Here is a 19,129-nt window from a genome sequence, read left to right on the forward strand (position 1 = left end):
CTGATGGAAGAACACCTTTCATCTTGAAACCAAACACAATAGTTTTTCTTCAAGCCTTGACTTAAGCCGCTCAAGCTGCTCGCAGCAGATCTTTAGCGTTTGGTTTGGGTTTAAAAGTTCAAAGTGGACTAAACCTTTCATATTCCACCAAACATAACAACACCTTACGTGGGTGAAGACCTTCTTTAGCCTGGGGTGTTAGTATCTCTCCTTTCCCTACCTTCGGTGTTTGACATTTTTATAGAGAACCTATTTCTCTTCACCAGTCATTATTTGATAAAAAAAAAATGGTTCGTTTGTGAGTATATGGCAGCAAAGAAGAGCACACAGCCACTCTCTGCACGTGATTAAACTCAGAAAGTTTGTGAGGAACCCATTGACCCAATTTGCTGACTTTTGACAGGTGTTGATGAATGGTTGAATGACCAAATCCAAGCTTCTCTGATAGTTCCTCAACAGTTACGATGGGATTTTGTTTGACCAGGGTTTGCAGGATGTCCTTGTCAAGCTCTACAGATCTTCCAGGATGAGGCTCAGCTTCTAAGCTGTAGTTTCCAGCTTGAAATTTCTGGAACCACCATTGACACTGGCTTACGCTTATTGTCCGATCCCCATGTACTGCATTAATATTCCACGCACTTTCCATTGCATTTTTGCCTTTATTAAACTCATAAAGCAAAATATGCCAAATATGCTTTGTCACTTCCATTATAGCTTTGAAAAAATAACTGCTAAAATTGAACTGGATTTTTCAAAATTTGCACTAAGAATAAGGAAATAAGCACAAGGTAAAATTACTACCTGCAAGTTGATGCCGGTAGTTTATCCCATCTCCTTCTGACTTTTAGTTCATGCAATTGAAAAAAAACGCATTATTTATGGGATGACCCAATACAAAAGATTAGCAGTTGTCTGGGTCATGAGTTCTAATCTACAGCAGGCAGTTTCATAGTGTCTGCTTGACTGGACACTGGACTCTTTTTTGCCTTAGTTTAACTGTCGAGAATAGACATCTGATTTTCTTGAGAAAGTTACTTGCAAGAGGTTTGTCTCACATCCATACAAAGAGGTGCTGAAAAGTTCCTGGCTTTGGCTAAAAGAAAATACAGGAGGATCAGTTTATTATAATTTCAGTCAACACATTCCCCTCTCAGATTCACACACCTGTTGCAGCGGTCCTTTAGTTTTCCTATGCTCTGTAAAAGAACTTGACATGTTGGGCCTCCGACCAAACCTTTCATGATACCCTTAAAGCTAGGAACTTTACAGCGCCCTCTAGTATAACACTAGAGAAATTGGTGAACCAATTAAAGAGCCTCTGTACGTTTGCTCACCCTGCTAGAAATAGCAGCCAAATTTCCTCCACTAACACTCTCCCATTTTATTAGGACACATTGTATAATGAAGTTAGATGTACAAGATGGTGGGATAGTCATGGTTGGAATGCTTTTGATTTGCGTTTACCTGCTGAGTTAGAGCTGACCTGAAGGTAAACAATAACTATGGGAATTGGAGATGGGTCTTGGCCTTATTGATCTTTGTAATATATGAATGACCTACAACTATATTGATTATTTATGATCAATAGTATCTCTCAATGGGTAATTGGTTCTATTAATCATAATGAGGCAGAGGAAGGGAAATATTGAGACAAGCAAAGTAAAACAGATGCAACAGTTTGTAAACTGAACCTCTATTTTACAAGATCTTGCTCCAGCTTGGTATGTAACCATTGTTTTCAAGGACAAAACATCATTGTTGGTGAAATGTAATGAAGTCATCTTAAGGACGAGAGATCAACACAATGTTGTTGGTCCTGACATGTTTCATAGGGACCAAGTGCTAAAATATTGGATTTCTTTGTTTCAGTAAACCCTTTCAATGTCCTTAACACCAACCTAATGTTAATTATGAGTGCAATGATTCAGAATCAATTTTTATTAACAATTCTAATTTTCATATCAACAAGTAAATGTACCTCAATTGGAATAATTCATTAATTAGCAACTCATGGCAACATTGATTAGTCATTGATTAATGTCATATTTTATTCTACTTTGATTTTATAAAGTTTAGTCAGGAAGGGAAGGGTAGTCACCTTTTAATGTCTCCAAGACTGGTGGGAGGGAGGGAGGAGATATCCAGAGACCAGTTTTTCATGCTTGTAACAGAAAATGGACTCAAGAACCACAGGGATTTAAGACTGTAAAAGGCTCCATTCAAGCGTGACTGGTGCTAGTGCTGCCTGACTGGCACATAATGAGTGTGATCAATGCTAGTGCCTCTGGACTGGCTCCCATGCCAGTGGTACATAAAAAGCACCATTCAAGCATGGCACTTTCCAGTGCCGCTTGACTGGCTCCCATGCTGGTAGTATGTAAAAAGCATCATTCAAGCATGACTGATGTCAGTACCACCTGACTGGCACCCATGCCATTGGCACTTAAAAAGTACCCACTACACTCTTGGAGTGATTGGCATTAGGAAAGGGCATCCAGCTATAGAAACCTTGCCTCATCAGATTGGAGCCCGGTGCAGCTTGCTAGTCCTCAGTCAACCCATCCAACCTATGCCAGCATGGAAATCAGATGTTAAATGACAATGATGATTATTGTAATATGTGACCTAATCTGTATTTTTGTATGTTACCAGGGTTGTCTATCATGAATTGGTGCTGACTACCAAGGAATATATGAGAGAAGTGACAACTATTGATCCTCGGTGGCTGGTAGAGTTTGCCTGTAAGTTTTTCAAGTTCTCTGACCCAACTAAACTAAGCAAACAGAAGAAGCAACAAAAGATTGAACCCTTGTACAACAAATATGAAGAACCGAATGCATGGAGGATATCTCGAGCCTTTAAGAAAGTTCACACAAAAGTTACCTTCTAGAACTCTCTCACACCTTGCTCATCAACTATTTTACTTCTCATTCCACTCCACCCATGACCTCTACTGTAAACACATCAATGGATTGTAAACAAAGTGTCTACCTTCCTTACCGTATTGTACATAACATTGACACAAGCAACATATTTATATGTAAGAATGTGAGGGTGTGACATTCATTCATCTCCCAGGGCTGGTTGCAGTGTAAAGAAATGACCACCACTACCAAGAGCGGTTGCCACTCCAGAGGCTTACCTTGTGAAGTCGTTTATGCCTTTCTCTCTGGAGCGTTATTTTGTATATACCTATTGATAGATGACTAACACTTTGTGTGTATGTGTATATATATGTGTAAAGATAGCTTATTCTGGATATAAAAGAGATCTTTATAAGTAGAAAGGATTATAGTTTTCATTTTAAATGTTTTATCACTTTCAGGAAAGTTGTACAAAGAAATACTCTGAGAAGGAATTGAACCCTTGTTGAAAGCCAGGAATTGTTTTCTGGCAGACAAGAAAAAGCCAAAACCCTTTAGGATGCAGTGTCGGTAGTTGTTTAACGATTTACAAATTGGTGGCTGTGAGGTTAAAAAATTTGCTTCGCATCTACATCGACCTCGGCAGAATTTGAACTCAGCACATAATGGCAGATGAAAAATCGCTAAGCATTTCGCCCAGCATGCTATCAATTCTGCCAGCTCATCTACAATATATTTATTTCTTTATTGCTGACAGTGAGCTAAACAGAGGGGATTAAGTCAATTACATCAACCCGGTGCATAACTGGTACTTATTTAATCAATCCCGAAAGGATGAAAGGCAAAGTCGACCTCGGAGGAATTTGAACTCAGAACATAATAGAAAAATGAAATACCACTAAGCATTTCGCCTGGCAAGCTAACAATTCCGCTAGCTCGCCACGCTGTAAAGCATATTGAGTACATATTGACATGACTCAATGACATTTGTGAAACAGGATTTGGTCTAAAGCGTGTTTTATTGGTTGGCTGGTTTGAGACACGTTAAAAGATTTATGTTTGTGTGTTAATTAGTATCGCGTAAGAAAGCTAATAATGTTGTTAGCAGTTCAACACTTGACATAGAGAGATCAATAAGTCAGGTGGCAGCTTGTTTAGACATGACACTATTTCAACAGCGACTTTGGACAAGTAGTTTAGTGGTGCTTGTGTATATGTGTGTGTGTGTGTGTGTGTGTGTGTGTGTGTGTATATATATATTATGTGTGTGTGTATGTATATATATTTATGTGTGTATATATATACACAAATATATATATACACATACACACATATATATACACACACAAATATATATGTATTTATGTGTGTGTATATATATATGTATATGTATGCATATAAATATATTTAAACAATGATATATATACATGTACACATATACATGTATACGTGTACATGTATACACGTATATACGTGTACGCATATACACGTATACATGTATACATATATGTATATATACATATATGTATGTATGTATGTATATATATATATACATGCATACATATATACATACATATACCTTGCCACTGATCATTTACATACGTACACACAAAGATATGCATAGACGGGGACAAGACACTTGAGGTATTCTTAGTCATGAAGTTATCTTGCATCAGAAAAAAAAATTCTATGCATTTGACCACAGAATATAATGATTTTATTTCATGAATTAACTTACCATTGACATATATCAGCTGCAGACATATAAAATACATTCCGGAATCTTAATAATCTAAACTGTAACAAAACATATGTTAGATGTCCTTGTTTATTACAGACTAATATGGTATATATCGTATTGTGATCGTTCTGGATCTATTCTTAGATCCAACCTCAAACCACTGACACTTGGGGTAGTCTTTGTGAATAACAGACCCCTTGTTTGAGTCCTGACACATGACTCATATGCTGTCATTTAGACATGGATGCTTGGGTCAATAATGGCTAAAGACCTTTCTAAGCCACACACATATACATACATACAAATGTACATACACACACAAATGCATGAGATTGTATCTTCCCATTTATGCATGTATGCAAAGATATATATGTGTGTGTGTGTGTATATGGAGAGAGAGAGAGAAAGAGAATGTTCAATGGTGGGGGACAGAAATGGTAGGCCTCCATATCTTCTTCATTTGCCATTCCATCAGCTCCAGCAGGTACCATTTCACTAAAGTTGAACATAGATAGTCATGCTGTCAGCTTTTACCAAATAATCTGAAACACAAATATTTGATCTTTAGACATAAAAGAGCAGCAGACCCACTTCTGAAGGGGAAACAATCCAGGTGTCTTAAGTGATTATATGAAAACCTTTATCAATTATTGCAGTAAACTGGGTTTTTTTTTTATTTAAACCAGGTAAATATATTCAAAAACTTGTGCCATTTTATTCCTCTCAAATTGGTGTTTTATATATATATCCTTTCATCATTTAGTGTCTTCTTTCCATGCTGGCATGGGTCGGATGGTTTGACCAGAGAGCTGCACCAGCCTCCAGTCTGGTTTGGCATGGTTCCTACAGCTGGATGACCTTCCTAATGCCAACCATTCCAAGAGTGTGGTGGGTGTCCTTTACATGCCACCGGTGTAGGTGCTAGTTACATAACACCAGCATTGGCCACAATTACAGTTTCACTTGGCTTTAATATCACACACACACACACACGTGAACGTGTACGCAAACTTGCACATGCGTTCAAGTGCACAGCAGAATATGCAAAGGTGCACAACACATACAAGCCTGTGAACTCATGTGCATGCAAACATATGATGGAAGATGTGATTACAAGTGCACACAGTAAAATGCAAATCAGTGCACACAAACATGCATGCATTTGCTTGGGTATGCTGGTGTGCATGATCTAGCATTTGTATTTGTGCATGTGTATGCACGTGTGTGGGCATGTTTTTTTGTGTGTTTCGTGTATATGCCTATACATACATGTACATACATGGTTATACGTATTTGTATTTATATGTATGTTATGTAAAAAAGAAACAAACACCTCATGCCCACACACAGAGGTCTATATGCATGCATACATGATTGTATGATACCTGTATGCGAACAGCTATGCTACATGGCAGTGAAACATGGGTTATGACAGCTGAGAACATGTGTAGGCTTGAAAGAAATTAAGCCAGTATGCTTCGCTGGATGTGCAATGTCAGTGTGTATACACGACAGAGTGTAAGCATCTTGAAAGAAAAGTTAGGCATAAGAGGCATCAGATGTGGTATGCAAGAGAGACAACTGCGTTGGTATGGTGATGTGATGCGTATGGACAAGGACAGCTGTGTAAAGAGAAGCCGATCCCTAACTGCAGAGGGAACCTGTGGAAGAGGTAGACCCAGGAAGACATGGGATGAGGTGGTGAAGCATGATCTTAGAAATTTTGGACCTCACAGAGGCAATGACTGGTGACCAAGACCTTTAGTGATATGCTGTGCTTGAAAAGAGCCATCAAGCCAAATGAAATCACAGTTGTGACTGATGCTGGTATCATGTAACTAGCACCCATAACAGTGGCACATAAAGAGCACTTTTTAAGCATTGGGCCTCATGAAGGCAAAGTGGCTGAATTCCTCCCTAGTGTTGGGCCTCACAGAGGCAAAATGGCTGAGTTCTTTTGGAGTGTTGTGCCTCTCATAGGCAATGACCCAGACCTTTGGCATTATGTCATGCTTGAGAAGAAAACGCATCAAGCCGAGCAGAATCACAGTCATGGCAGATATTGATGTCATGCAAATGGCACCCGTGCCAGTTGTACTTAAAGACACTCATTACAATTTCAGAATGGTTGGCATTTGGAAGGGCATCCAGCCATAGAAGCCATGCCAAGTCAGACTGAAGTCTGGTGCAACCTTCCAGCTTGCCAGCCCTGGTCAAATCGTCCAACCCAAACCAGCATGGACAATGGACGTATGATGATGATATATACCCATTTACGTAGGATACATTGATGGCTGCTTTACTCTGATAAGGCATCTATCGCATATAACAAATACAGACATATATATATATATATATAATAAATAGATGAGTGTATTTTTACCTTGTTAACAATTAACACGGAAAAAAAAAATAAATAGTTACCAGGGCAGCAAAATCTCACAAGTAAAGGTGTTGTAACTCCTTGTTTATAAAGGTAGAAACTTCGTGTTTACGTTGAATATTTTGAATAATATGAATAAAAAATGGAGTTAACGCAGGTGTAATCAAATATTTTTACTTTCGACACATGTTTCGAAAATTCCACTGATACTATTCAAAAGAATGAATGGTATAAACAATGCAATCTTCTCCTCAGGAAAGTGAAAAAAACGAAACTCGTCAATAAGACTTTTTTTTTTTTTTTTTTGCTAAAATGTCTTATTGACGAGTTTCGTTTTTTTCACTTTCCTGAGAAGATTGCATTGTTTATACCATTTATTCTTTTGAACAGTATCAGTGGAATTTTCGAAACATGTGTCGAAAGTAAAAATATTTGATTACACCTGCGTTAACTCCATTTTTTATTCATATATATATATATATATATATATATATATATATATATATATACGAGCACTCTGTCAGTTATGACGACAAGGGTCCCAGCTGATAAGATCAACAGAACAACTTGCTTGTGAAATTAACATGCAAATGGCTGAACACTCCACAGACACATGTACCCTTAAAGTAGTTCTCAGGGATATTCAACATGACGCAGAGTGTGACAAGGCTGGCCCTTTGAAATACGGGTACCACTCATTTTTGCCAGCTGAGTCGACTGGAGCAACAGGAAATAAAGTGTCTTGCTCAAAGACACAAAGCGTTGCCAGAGATTGAACTCATGACCTTACAATTGTAAGCCAAATGCCTTAACCACTAAGCCACATGCCTTCACATATTTATATATATATATATATATATATATATATATATATATATATATATATATATATATATATATATATATATATATATATATATATATATATATATATATATATATAAGGGCAAAAGGAAAACTTTTTTGTGCCAATATGCTGAAAAATAGACTTTAGACTGTCTAACCACAAACAATATTTTTCACTATAAATATGGCATAATCATCATCATCATCGTTTAGCGTCCGCTTTCCATGCTAGCATGGGTTGGACGGATAATGAGAAAGAAAATTTTTTTCTTTTGCCCTTATTTATAATTGTTTATAATTTTCACCTTAAAAGGTATTTTAATATGCTGCCCACTGATAAAAATTTTTCAAAAAAATTTTATTCTTATATTATAAGTAAATTTGAATATATATATATATATATATATATATTATATATATATATATACACACACACACATTTAAATACACTGATATATTCTCATACAAACACATGAATACACACACACACACTTTGAAGGGGTTAATTGCCAATTTAGTAGGAAATAAAAGTTTTAAGGTGCATAAAGCTTTGTTCTTACCTTCAGGATTGCCATCAGCTTTTTTGCCTTCTTCTAAATACCAGATTGAGTGATGGTTGTCATGTGAAAGTGTGGTCCAGTTGCTTGGCTTTGTGTTTGAAACCATCAACCAAATACGGAAATCATCCACAAAAATACAAAAAGCACACCTGGTAAAGAGAAATAATAATTACAACCATGATAATCCCTTTTACTGTTGGCACAAGGCCTGAAATTTTGGTTGAGGGAGCTAGTCGATTATGTTGATCTCAGTACATGACTGGTACTTATTTCATGGATCCTGAAAGAATGAAAGGCATAGCTGACCTCAGTGGAATTTGAACTCAGAACATAAAGGTGAATGAAATGCTGTGAAGCATTGTGTCCAATGTGCACAAGGCCTGGAATTTGTGGGGAGGGGGATAGCTGATTACATTGACCCCAGTATTTGACTGGTACTTAATTTATTGACCCCCACCCCCCCAAAAAAGGACAAATGCAAAGTCGACCTTGGCGGAATTTGAACTCAGGATGTAGTGGCAGATGAAATACCACTGAGCATTTCACCCAGTCTGCTAATGATTCTGTCAGCTCACTGCCATAATAATGCTTTCTATATAGGAACAAAGCATGAAATTTTGTGTGGAGGGTCTAGTCAATTACATTGCTCTGAGAACACAACTGGAGCTTATTTTATTGACCCCAAGAAGATGAAAAGCAAAGCGGACCTCAGCAAAATTTGAACTCAAAACATAAGCACTTTGCCTGCCATGCTAATGGTTCTGCCAGCTCAATGCTTTCATAACAACAATGTTAATGGTCCCAAATTTTAGCACAAGGCCAGTAATTTGGGGGTGGGGGCAGACACTAATTGATTACATTGACTCTAGTATACAACTGGTACTGATGTTATCAACCTTGAAAGGATGAAAGGCAAAGTCAACCTTTATGGAATTTGAACTTAAGATGTAAAGGTGAACGAAATGCTGCCAAGCATTGGCGGTGCCCCAGCATGGCCACAGCTCATAAGCTGAAACTAGAATCAATCAATCAATCAAGCACTTTGTCTGACATGTTAATACTTCTGCCAGCTTGCTGCTTTAACAACAACAATAATAATGGTTTCTGAATTGAGCAAAAGGTTTTGAATTTTGAGAGGAGGGGGTATCATTCTGTAAGAGAAACCCAAACACAACAAGCTTTATTCCATTGACCCCTGAATTGACCTCAGTGAATTTGTAGAACGAAAATGTTTTTTTCTGTTTACTTGCTGGTTCTGGAAGAACGGGCAGAGCCCTTGGCTTTTTGCAGGCCCTTCCTGGTTGGTGAGATGTCAATGCTATTAATGTTGCTCTCATCAAGACATGAATAGAGGCAGTTCCAGAAATGGACATCCTGCGGAACCAAGTGCAAGGATAAGTGAGGGACATGGTGCAGTTGGGATTAGATACAAAATGGGTGATGTGAGGAAGAAGTGAGTGGGGCAAAAAGTCATCAAAATTGCTTTAATGTTCACTTTTCTATGCTTGAATGGTTTGGATAGAATTCGTTGAGACAAATATTCTGTGGCCTGACATATTTTTCATGGAAAAGTGGAAACAAACAACACCATTTGAATGACTTCATTTACAACTATCACAAGATGTCAAAACAAGGTGATACACATACACATGAGTGTGTGTGGAGGCACATGGCTTAGTGGTTAGGGCCTTTGATTCATGACTGTAAGATGGTGGTTCCTTGAGCAAAACACTTCACTTCCGGGTTGCGGATCCGTGGAATAGGCTGCCGGACGAGATAGTGAAGATGCCAAAGACTGCTCGGTTCAAAGTCTCCCTTGACCAGAAATGGCCTGAACTCTTTGCATGAACACCACCCTGTACATAACTCCATGTCCCCCTACATGGCCTTGCTTTTTTGCTTTTTGAGCCAAAAAATTAACTTAACTTCACATTGCTCCAGTCCACTCAGCTGGTGAAAAGGAGTAACTCTGCGATAGACCAGTGTCCCTTCTGGGGGCGGGTATATGCCAGAGAAACTGGGAAAGTGGTCCTGTACTCCTTACAAAGTAATGTAGACCGACCAACCATCATCATCATTTACTGTCCACTTCGCATGCTGGCATGTGTTGGACGGTTTGACAGCAGTTGGCCAGCCAGGGAGCTGTCCGGACTCCAGTTGCCTGTTTTGGCATCGTTTCTATAGTTGGATGCCCTTTCTAACACCAACCACTTCGCAAGGTGTGTGTGTGCTGGGTGCTTTTTACATGCCACTGGCATGGGTGCATTTATGCAGCATTGGCATGAGTGCAGTTTATGTGGCACCAGCACACACACACACATATATATATATATATATATACACACACACACACACACACACACAATGGGCTTATTTCAGTTCTTGTCATCCAAATCCACTTTAGTCAGCCCAGGGCTATAGTAGAAGACACTTGCCTAAGGTGCTGTACAGTGAAACTGAACCTGGGACCATGTGGTTTGGGAGGACACTGTGAAAACAGAAAAAATACTACAATCCCATTAATATGCATAAAAAGTGCAGTACTCTAGGAAAAGAAAGTCTTACATTAATTATATTGGCCTTAATTACAATAATTAGCTTAAAACATGATGAGGGCATCTTCAAGCAAAACATCTGACAGAGCCATTTAAAGAGGAAGGGACAATACCATCGAATGACACACCAACAATGAAATTCAGGAATTATAATAATAATGATAATCCTTTCTACTGTAGGCACAAGGCCTGAATATTTGGGGAAGGGGTCAATTACTTTGACCCCGGTGCATAACAGGTACTTATTTCATCAACCTCAAAAGGAAGAAAGGCAAAGTTGACCCCCGACGGAATTTGAACTCAGAATGCAGCGGCAGACGAAATACTGCTAAGCATTTCATCCAGTGTGCTAACAGTTCTGCCAGCTCACCATCTTAATAATAATAATATTTCCTAATTTTTGGCACAGGGTCATTAATTTTAAGAAATGAGGGAAGTTGATCGAATTGACTCCAGTGTATGACTGGTATTTATTTTATTGACCCTCCAAAAGGATGAAAGGTAAAGGTGACCTTGGTGTGATTTCAGCTCAGAACTTAAAGAGTTGCCGATTACTGGGACTGAACCCCAAACTAAGAAATAAACTTGTTGGCTGCACTATCATGACCACATTAGGATATTAGACGAAATATGTTGGAGACAAGTTATTGTTAAAACATAAATATTTGTAAAAAGGGTTTATATAAAGGAGAATCATGGAGTCTGCAAAAGATGAGAATGGATCATCATCATCATCATCATCATCATCGTTTAACATCTGTTTTCCGTGCTAGCACTGGTTGGACGGTTCGATCAGGGTCTGGGAAGCCAGGAGGCTGCAGCAGGCTCCAGTCTGATTTGGCAGTGTTCCTACAGCTGGATGCCCTTCCTAATGCCAACCACTCCGTGAGTGTAGTGGGTGCTTTTTACGTGCCACCAGCACAGGTGTCAGGGGAGTCTGGCAGCGGCCATGATTGGCTGGTGCTTTTTACGTGCCACCGGCACAGAAGCCAGTCAAGGCAGCGCTGGCATCGGCCACGTTCGGATGGTGCTTTTTACGTGCCACCGGCACAGGTATCACAACTACTATTTCCATTGATATTTATTTCGATGTTCATGTACTTGACTCAATAGGTCTCCTCAAGCACAGCAGGTTGTTCTGAAATCCAAGGACGTACATTGATAAAGACTTCTAACTGAACATTGAAGGCACAAACGGTATTCTAGCAGGAATGGCAAAACAGAAATGGTGCCAAAATAGAAAAAAATTGCACATCAACGTGGAATGTAATTTGTATAATTAAAAGAGAAAATAATAGTAGAAAATTGAAGGAATAATCAATATATTAGGGTTGTAGAAGACTAAATAATAAAGCTGACCCAGACATCAACATAGTATGGCTTTGTTTAATCTTTTGTTTCAGTCATTGGACTGTGGCCATGCTGGGGCAATGCCTCAAAAGAATTTAGTCAAATGAACTGACCCCAGAACCTTTTTTCACTTTAAAACCTGGTACTTATTCTAGTGGCCCCTAAAAGGGTTTTAATCAAATTGACCCCGGTGCTTATTTTTTTAACGTCTGGTATTTATTCTATTGGTATCTTTTGTCGAACTGCTAAGTTATGGGGATGTAAACAAACCAATACCTATTTCTTTACTACCCACAAGGGGCTAAACACAGAGGGGACAAACGGATTAAGTCGATTACATCGACCCCAGTGCGTAACTGGTACTTATTTAATCGACCCCAAAAGGATGAAAGGCAAAGTCGACCTCGGCGGAATTTGAACTCAGAACATGGCGGCAGACCAATACCAGTTGTCAACTGGTGGGGCAGGGAGGTGGGGACAAACACAGACTGAAACACACACACACATACAATGGGCTTCCACACAGTTTCTCTCAACCAAATTCACTCGCCAGGCACTGGCCAGCATGCGGCTTTAATTGAAGACGTTTGCCCAAGGTGTTGGGTCAAGGGTTTGCACTCAATACCCACATGGTTGCAAAGCAAACTTCTCAACCACACAATCATGATTTCACCTCTGAACCAAAATCAACATTGACAAAACTGGAACCCAGAATGTAAGCACGCTGGATTTTGGCCAACACAGGCACCTTTCTGATAATCCACCACTCATTGAACATGCATCAGTGATTTCACTGATAAGAGTGTCTCTACGTTTAGCTTAGAAATGCAGGTTCCTAGTTCAGTTGCAGTCTGGTATTGTGTATATGTGTTGGTAACAAAAAGCTCCCTCATAATGTCCAGAACAGGTTCATTACTGAGGACGATTATAATTCTAAAAATCATTTGTTGCCTCTTCGAATGTCCTAGGTGCAAGTGTGGCTGGGTGGTAAGAAGTTTGCTTCCCAACCACATGGTTCTGGGTTCAGTCCCACTGCATAGCACCTTGTGAATGGATTTGTTAAACAGAAACTGAAAGAAGCCCATCATGTGTGTGTGTGTGTGTGTGCATATATATATATATATACCCCTTTGCTTGCGAAGACATGTTGGGGCAAGCGAAATCAAATTGAAATGAACCAGCCAGGATCCCTGGTCTGGTGGTACGTAAAAAGCACTATCCGACTCGTGGCCGATGCCAGTGCCACCTCGACTGGCTTCCGTGCCGGTGGCACGTAAAATACACCAATCCGACTGTGACCGTTGCCAGCCTCGCCTGGCACCTGTGCAGGTGGCACGTAAAAAGCACCCACTACACTCACGGAGTGGTTGGCGTTAGGAAGGGCATCCAGCTGTAGAAACATTGCCAGATAAGACTGGAGCCTGGTGCAGCCTTCTGGCTTCCCAGATCCCCGGTCGAACCGTCCAACCCATGCTAGCATGGAGAACGGACGTTAAACGATGATGATGATGATGATGATATATATATATATATATATATATATATATATATATACACACCTATGAGTGTGTGTGTCTGTGTTTGTCCCCCACCACTGCTTGATAACCAGTGTTGGTATGTTTATGTCCCTGTAACTAAGCAGTCTGGTAAAAGATCCAATAAAATAAGAACCAGGCTTTAAAGAAAAGAAAATCCTGGGGTCAATTCCTTCAACTAAAAGGACTTCAAGGCAGTGCTGCCCCAGCATGGCCACAGTCAAATAACTGAAACAGATAAAAGATTACGTATGTAAAAGACAACGAGGCTAAACAAAACAGCAATTTAATTAACAACACTATTGTATAAAGATTTGATGGTTAAGGCCAAATTTAGAATTTGAGCCAGTTTCGTGCTGTCAGTGAATCTCTCAATATATTGATCACATAGATCTATAGACCTAGGGCTAAAATATAACAACAAAAACATTGATCATTACCTTGGGTTGTTTTTATGTAAACTTAGGGGTTTCACTTCAGAATTGATGTCGCTGCTGCTGTTACTGTTGTTTTCTTGCTTACTGTTATTGCCATGGTTACTGTTGAGGCTTTCATCACTGATGTTGCCTTCACTAGTATTGTTGCACTGATTCTGGCCTTTTCCTTGGCTCTTGCACTTATCTTTACCATCATCACTGTCCTTCTTTTCATCCTTACAATCACCTTTATCCTTCCCATCACCCTTACATTTTTCTTTATCCTTATCATCTTTACCCTTACAGTCGCCCTTACTCTTCCCTTCACCCTTACATTTGTCTTTGTCCTTATCATCTTTATCCTTACAGTCGCCCTTACCCTTCCCTTCACCCTTACATTTGTCTTTGTCCTTATCATCTTTATCCTTACAGTCGCCCTTACCCTTCCCTTCACCCTTACACTTGTCTTTGTCCTTATCATCTTTATCCTTACAATCGCCCTTACCCTTCCCATCACCCTTACATTTGTCTTTGTCCTTATCATCTTTATCCTTACAATCGCCCTTCCCCTTCCCGTCACCCTTACATTTCTCTTTGTCCTTATCATCTTTATCCTTACAATCGCCCTTCCCCTTCCCTTCACCCTTACACTTGTCTTTGTCCTTATCATCTTTATCCTTACAATCGCCCTTCCCCTTCCCTTCACCCTTACACTTGTCTTTGTCCTTATCATCTTATCCTTACAATCGCCCTTACCCTTCCTTCACCCTTACACTTGTCTTTGTCCTTATCATCTTTACCCTTACAGTCGCCCTTACCCTTCCCTTCACCCTTACACTTGTCTTTGTCCTTATCATCTTTATCCTTACAATCGCCCTTCCCCTTCCCTTCACCCTTACACTTGTCTTTGTCCTTATCATCTTTATCCTTACAATCGCCCTTCCCCTTCCCTTCACCCTTACACTTGTCTTTGTCCTTATCATCTTTATCCTTACAATCGCCCTTCCCCTTCCCTTCACCCTTACACTTGTCTTTGTCCTTATCATCTTTATCCTTACAATCGCCCTTACCCTTCCGATCACCCTTACATTTGTCTTTGTCCTTATCATCTTTATCCTTACAATCGCCCTTCCCCTTCCCTTCACCCTTACACTTGTCTTTGTCCTTATCATCTTTATCCTTACAATCGCCCTTACCCTTCCCATCACCCTTACATTTTTCTTTATCCTTATCATCATCATGCACCTTCTTAGCCTCAACTTTACCATTCTCCATGACTTTATTCGTATCATATCTATTCTGGTGCTTGTTGCACAACTTCCTCCATATGGAAAACCGGAAACTATGTTTATCTCCATTAATGCCAGCCCCTGTAATGTTCTTACACAGGGTACTGGAGTTGCCTTGATAATTGTTGTCACCTTGGTTAGTGCTGTTACCTTGGTTACTGTTGTCAATGTTGTTAGTACTGTTACCTTGGTTACCATGGTCAACTTGGTTAGTGTTGTTATGTGAATTAACATCACTTGTTATGCTGCAATATGAAAACAAGGAACATTTTGAGTGAGGGGTGGTTGGTGGAGAGAAAACTGGGGTTTAAAAGGAAGATTTAAAAGTGTGTCACTAGGACAGATGGCTGGAAGTATTGGTGGATCAACTGTTGTACTGAAGCTGGGTCAGACAGGGACAGCGATGGGATTGTAGTGGGATGGTAGCAAGACTGTGGGGGGTTGTGATGGCACTATTGACTTCAGACATCTCCCTTGGGGGAGGGGCAAAACATCAGCAATGATTTTGAGGAAAAACTCAAGTGAATTTTGCAATGGTATTGAAGCAGCAAGAATGAATAACAGATTATCAATATTATCCCCAGATTACCAATGGCATTATCATCAAATCATCTGGAGAATATCATTGTTAACACTTTAGGTGATTAAGGTCATGTCGAATATAGTGTTTTGCCTACAGTTGTCTTGGACACTCATCCTGTGTCTTAGCAAATCAATACATTAGTCATCCACTCATATCATCTGCCCTCCTCCCACCAAGTTTCTATACTGGTAATGGGTTGGGCAGTTCTTTATAATCCAAGACATTTGGTGCCCTCTCAGGTGAACTGAAGGTCCATGCTGCATCTGATCATCTTTACAAAGTTTTGGCAGTTTCAGGGGTGAAAGGCTCTTCTGTAACATCAACCACATTACAGAGCAAAACTGGGTGGGGGCAGTTTCTTTAGACACCAGCACTGGAGAGGTTGCCCTACTTTCAGCAATACTAAAGAATCCTCTGCTCAATTCGCCAACCATTTAACAGAGTGCACTAGGTGCATTTCATCATGCCGTCAGCACGCACTGCTGAAGTCACCAAGTAACTCACAGAGTGAATAAAAGAGACATGGTGATATTATACACACACACACATTTATACATACACACACACACACACAGACATATATATATATATATATTATATATATATATAAATGTCATCATCATCATTTAATGTCCGTGTTAGCATGGATTGGATGGTTTAACCAGGGCTGGCAGGCTGGAGGGCTGCACCAAACTCCAGTCTAATTTGGCATGGCTTCTATGGCTTGATGCCCTTCCTAACACCAACCGCTCCAAGAGTGTAATAGGTGCTTTTACGTGCCACCAGCACGGGTGCCACTTGCATGACCTCAGTATCTGCCATGACTACAACATCACTCAGCTTGATGGATCTTTCTTCTCAATACTTGGCTTAAAAGTCATTTTCTAAAACACCCATCACACATGGACAATATTTTACAGTCGGATTCACGAAAAAGCTAACTGGAATCTTGTCAAAATACACAAAAAAGTTGAAGGTTTTACTTCATATGATTGGAAGAGATGATTCAGTTGGACAGCATATATACATATGCACACACACACACACACAACTATTAATCTAGTTAACAGCTGCTTATGTAACTAACTATTGGGCTGTTAACTTTTTCCCCCCTGTTAAAGGTTTTCCCCCCAAAATTGAAATGCTCATAGTTATAGCTCTATATACATCAAGCATATATATATATATAATACAAATAAGAAAATGGAGAAACAAATTTAGTTTGTTCATAAACTTACGGATATTATAATGTTGGATTATTTATTCATTTTGCAAATGAGAACATCAAAAGCATACAAAAAATATTATATAAATAAATAGATAATAATACAAATACAGATTTTAAAAGTCATAGTATAAATTAATGAAATCCTAAAGATTACTTCTTTCAGCTGTTTCAGCCTATGGTCAAAAGTAAATTTAATTTTCATTGCCTATAGATGTCAACATACTAAGGTTGTAGGCATTTAAAAAAAAAATACTTATATATTAAAAAAACCATAGGCCTCGTCAGAACTTTAAAAATATTAATATACTGAACATGATACACATATTACTTAATATATAAAAAATAAACAATAAACAAATATCCAAATATACATATATATATATACATACAAATACATATATACACACATATACATAAGCAAAGCGTATATACTATTCACATGCACAAAACACATTAATGAACACAATTAAACAATATATTCCAGTGGATATACCATATGTCATATACGTATATAAATACATTAGAACATATAAACACGTCTATGCTTATCAGTAACAACAATATTATTGTATTAACAGTAATCTTCAACAGATCTTACATACTATAATAATGTCTACTAACAAATCAAAAATTCACGATACAAGATTCAATATATATATATCACCGTGATCACCGTGACCGACCAGGCTATCAGATTTTGTTACACATCGCTGGTCACAATGCGCTTTGCATTGTTTTAGCCTTCAAATGATGCCACCCCGCTGGCTAAGCGAGCAGGCCAATATATATATATATATATATATATATATATACATATGACCGCATCAGTGGTCCTTTGTTTTCTTCTCACTTATTTGTGTCTCTCCTTACTAACCGTCAGCCATTTTGTATTTCTATTGTATGTCTTCATTTGCGCATGCTTATATCTCTATGTGCGTTTATGTTTATTTAGTGTGTGTATGTGGGGTATGCCTGTAATATTTGTATCTTCTGTTTATATATGTTCATGTAATTTGTAATTTTATATGTTCATGTAATTTGTATTTTGTATTTTTTTTTGTTTTTTTTGTTTGTTTTTTGTTTTTGTTTTTGTTTATTCTTATTTTGTTCATGTGTTTACATCCACCCATTATTATCATTACATATGCTTGTATGTATGTATGTATGTATAACAACAATACTAGTAATAATAATAATAAATTGAATTGAAAAAAAAAAATATTCTGATTGTCTGGTTTATATGCTTATACACATGTATTTTTGTATGCATACATACATATATATATGCATACAAAAATACATGTGTATAAGCATATAAACCAGACAATCAGAATATTTTTTTTTTCAATTCAATTTATTATTATTATTACTAGTATTGTTGTTATACATACATACATACATACATACAAGCATATGTAATGATAATAATGGGTGGATGTAAACACATGAACAAAATAAGAATAAACAAAAACAAAACAAAAAACAAACAAAAAAAACAAAAAAAATACAAAATACAAATTACATGAACATATAAAATTACAAATTACATGAACATATATAAACAGAAGATACAAATATTACAGGCATACCCCACATACACACACTAAATAAACATAAACGCACATAGAGATATAAGCATGCGCAAATGAAGACATACAATAGAAATACAAAATGGCTGACGGTTAGTAAGGAGAGACACAAATAAGTGAGAAGAAAACAAAGGACCACTGATGCGGTCACAGAAATGTGATGAAAGAACTCTGGCCGAAATAAGATTAA

The 19,129-nt window shown here is 38.3% G+C and overlaps 2 protein-coding genes across 2 annotated transcripts in view; one reads left to right on the top strand and one right to left on the bottom strand.

Annotated features, from left to right (window-relative positions):
- LOC115219735 (ATP-dependent RNA helicase DHX8) overlaps positions 1 to 3,282 on the top strand; it is a 40,459-nt gene extending 37,177 nt beyond the window's left edge. Inside the window, exon 22 of the mRNA XM_029789956.2 lies at positions 2,653 to 3,282. Coding sequence (XP_029645816.2) covers positions 2,653 to 2,890 — 238 coding nt within the window. The 3' untranslated portion in view covers positions 2,891 to 3,282. The remainder of the gene's footprint in view (positions 1 to 2,652) is intronic.
- Positions 3,283 to 4,651: 1,369 nt separating this feature from the next.
- LOC118766194 (protein starmaker-like) overlaps positions 4,652 to 19,129 on the bottom strand; it is a 28,932-nt gene continuing 14,454 nt past the window's right edge. The window contains exons 5-10 of the mRNA XM_036509466.1: positions 15,664 to 15,784; positions 15,069 to 15,549; positions 14,579 to 14,983; positions 14,275 to 14,497; positions 8,395 to 8,543; positions 4,652 to 5,147 (exon numbers count right to left, since the gene is read on the bottom strand). Coding sequence (XP_036365359.1) covers positions 5,101 to 5,147; positions 8,395 to 8,543; positions 14,275 to 14,497; positions 14,579 to 14,983; positions 15,069 to 15,549; positions 15,664 to 15,784 — 1,426 coding nt within the window. The 3' untranslated portion in view covers positions 4,652 to 5,100. The remainder of the gene's footprint in view (positions 5,148 to 8,394; positions 8,544 to 14,274; positions 14,498 to 14,578; positions 14,984 to 15,068; positions 15,550 to 15,663; positions 15,785 to 19,129) is intronic.

The sequence above is a fragment of the Octopus sinensis genome, linkage group LG15 (genome assembly GCF_006345805.1).
Source record: "Octopus sinensis linkage group LG15, ASM634580v1, whole genome shotgun sequence".
NCBI classification, from domain to species: Eukaryota; Metazoa; Mollusca; class Cephalopoda; order Octopoda; family Octopodidae; genus Octopus; species Octopus sinensis.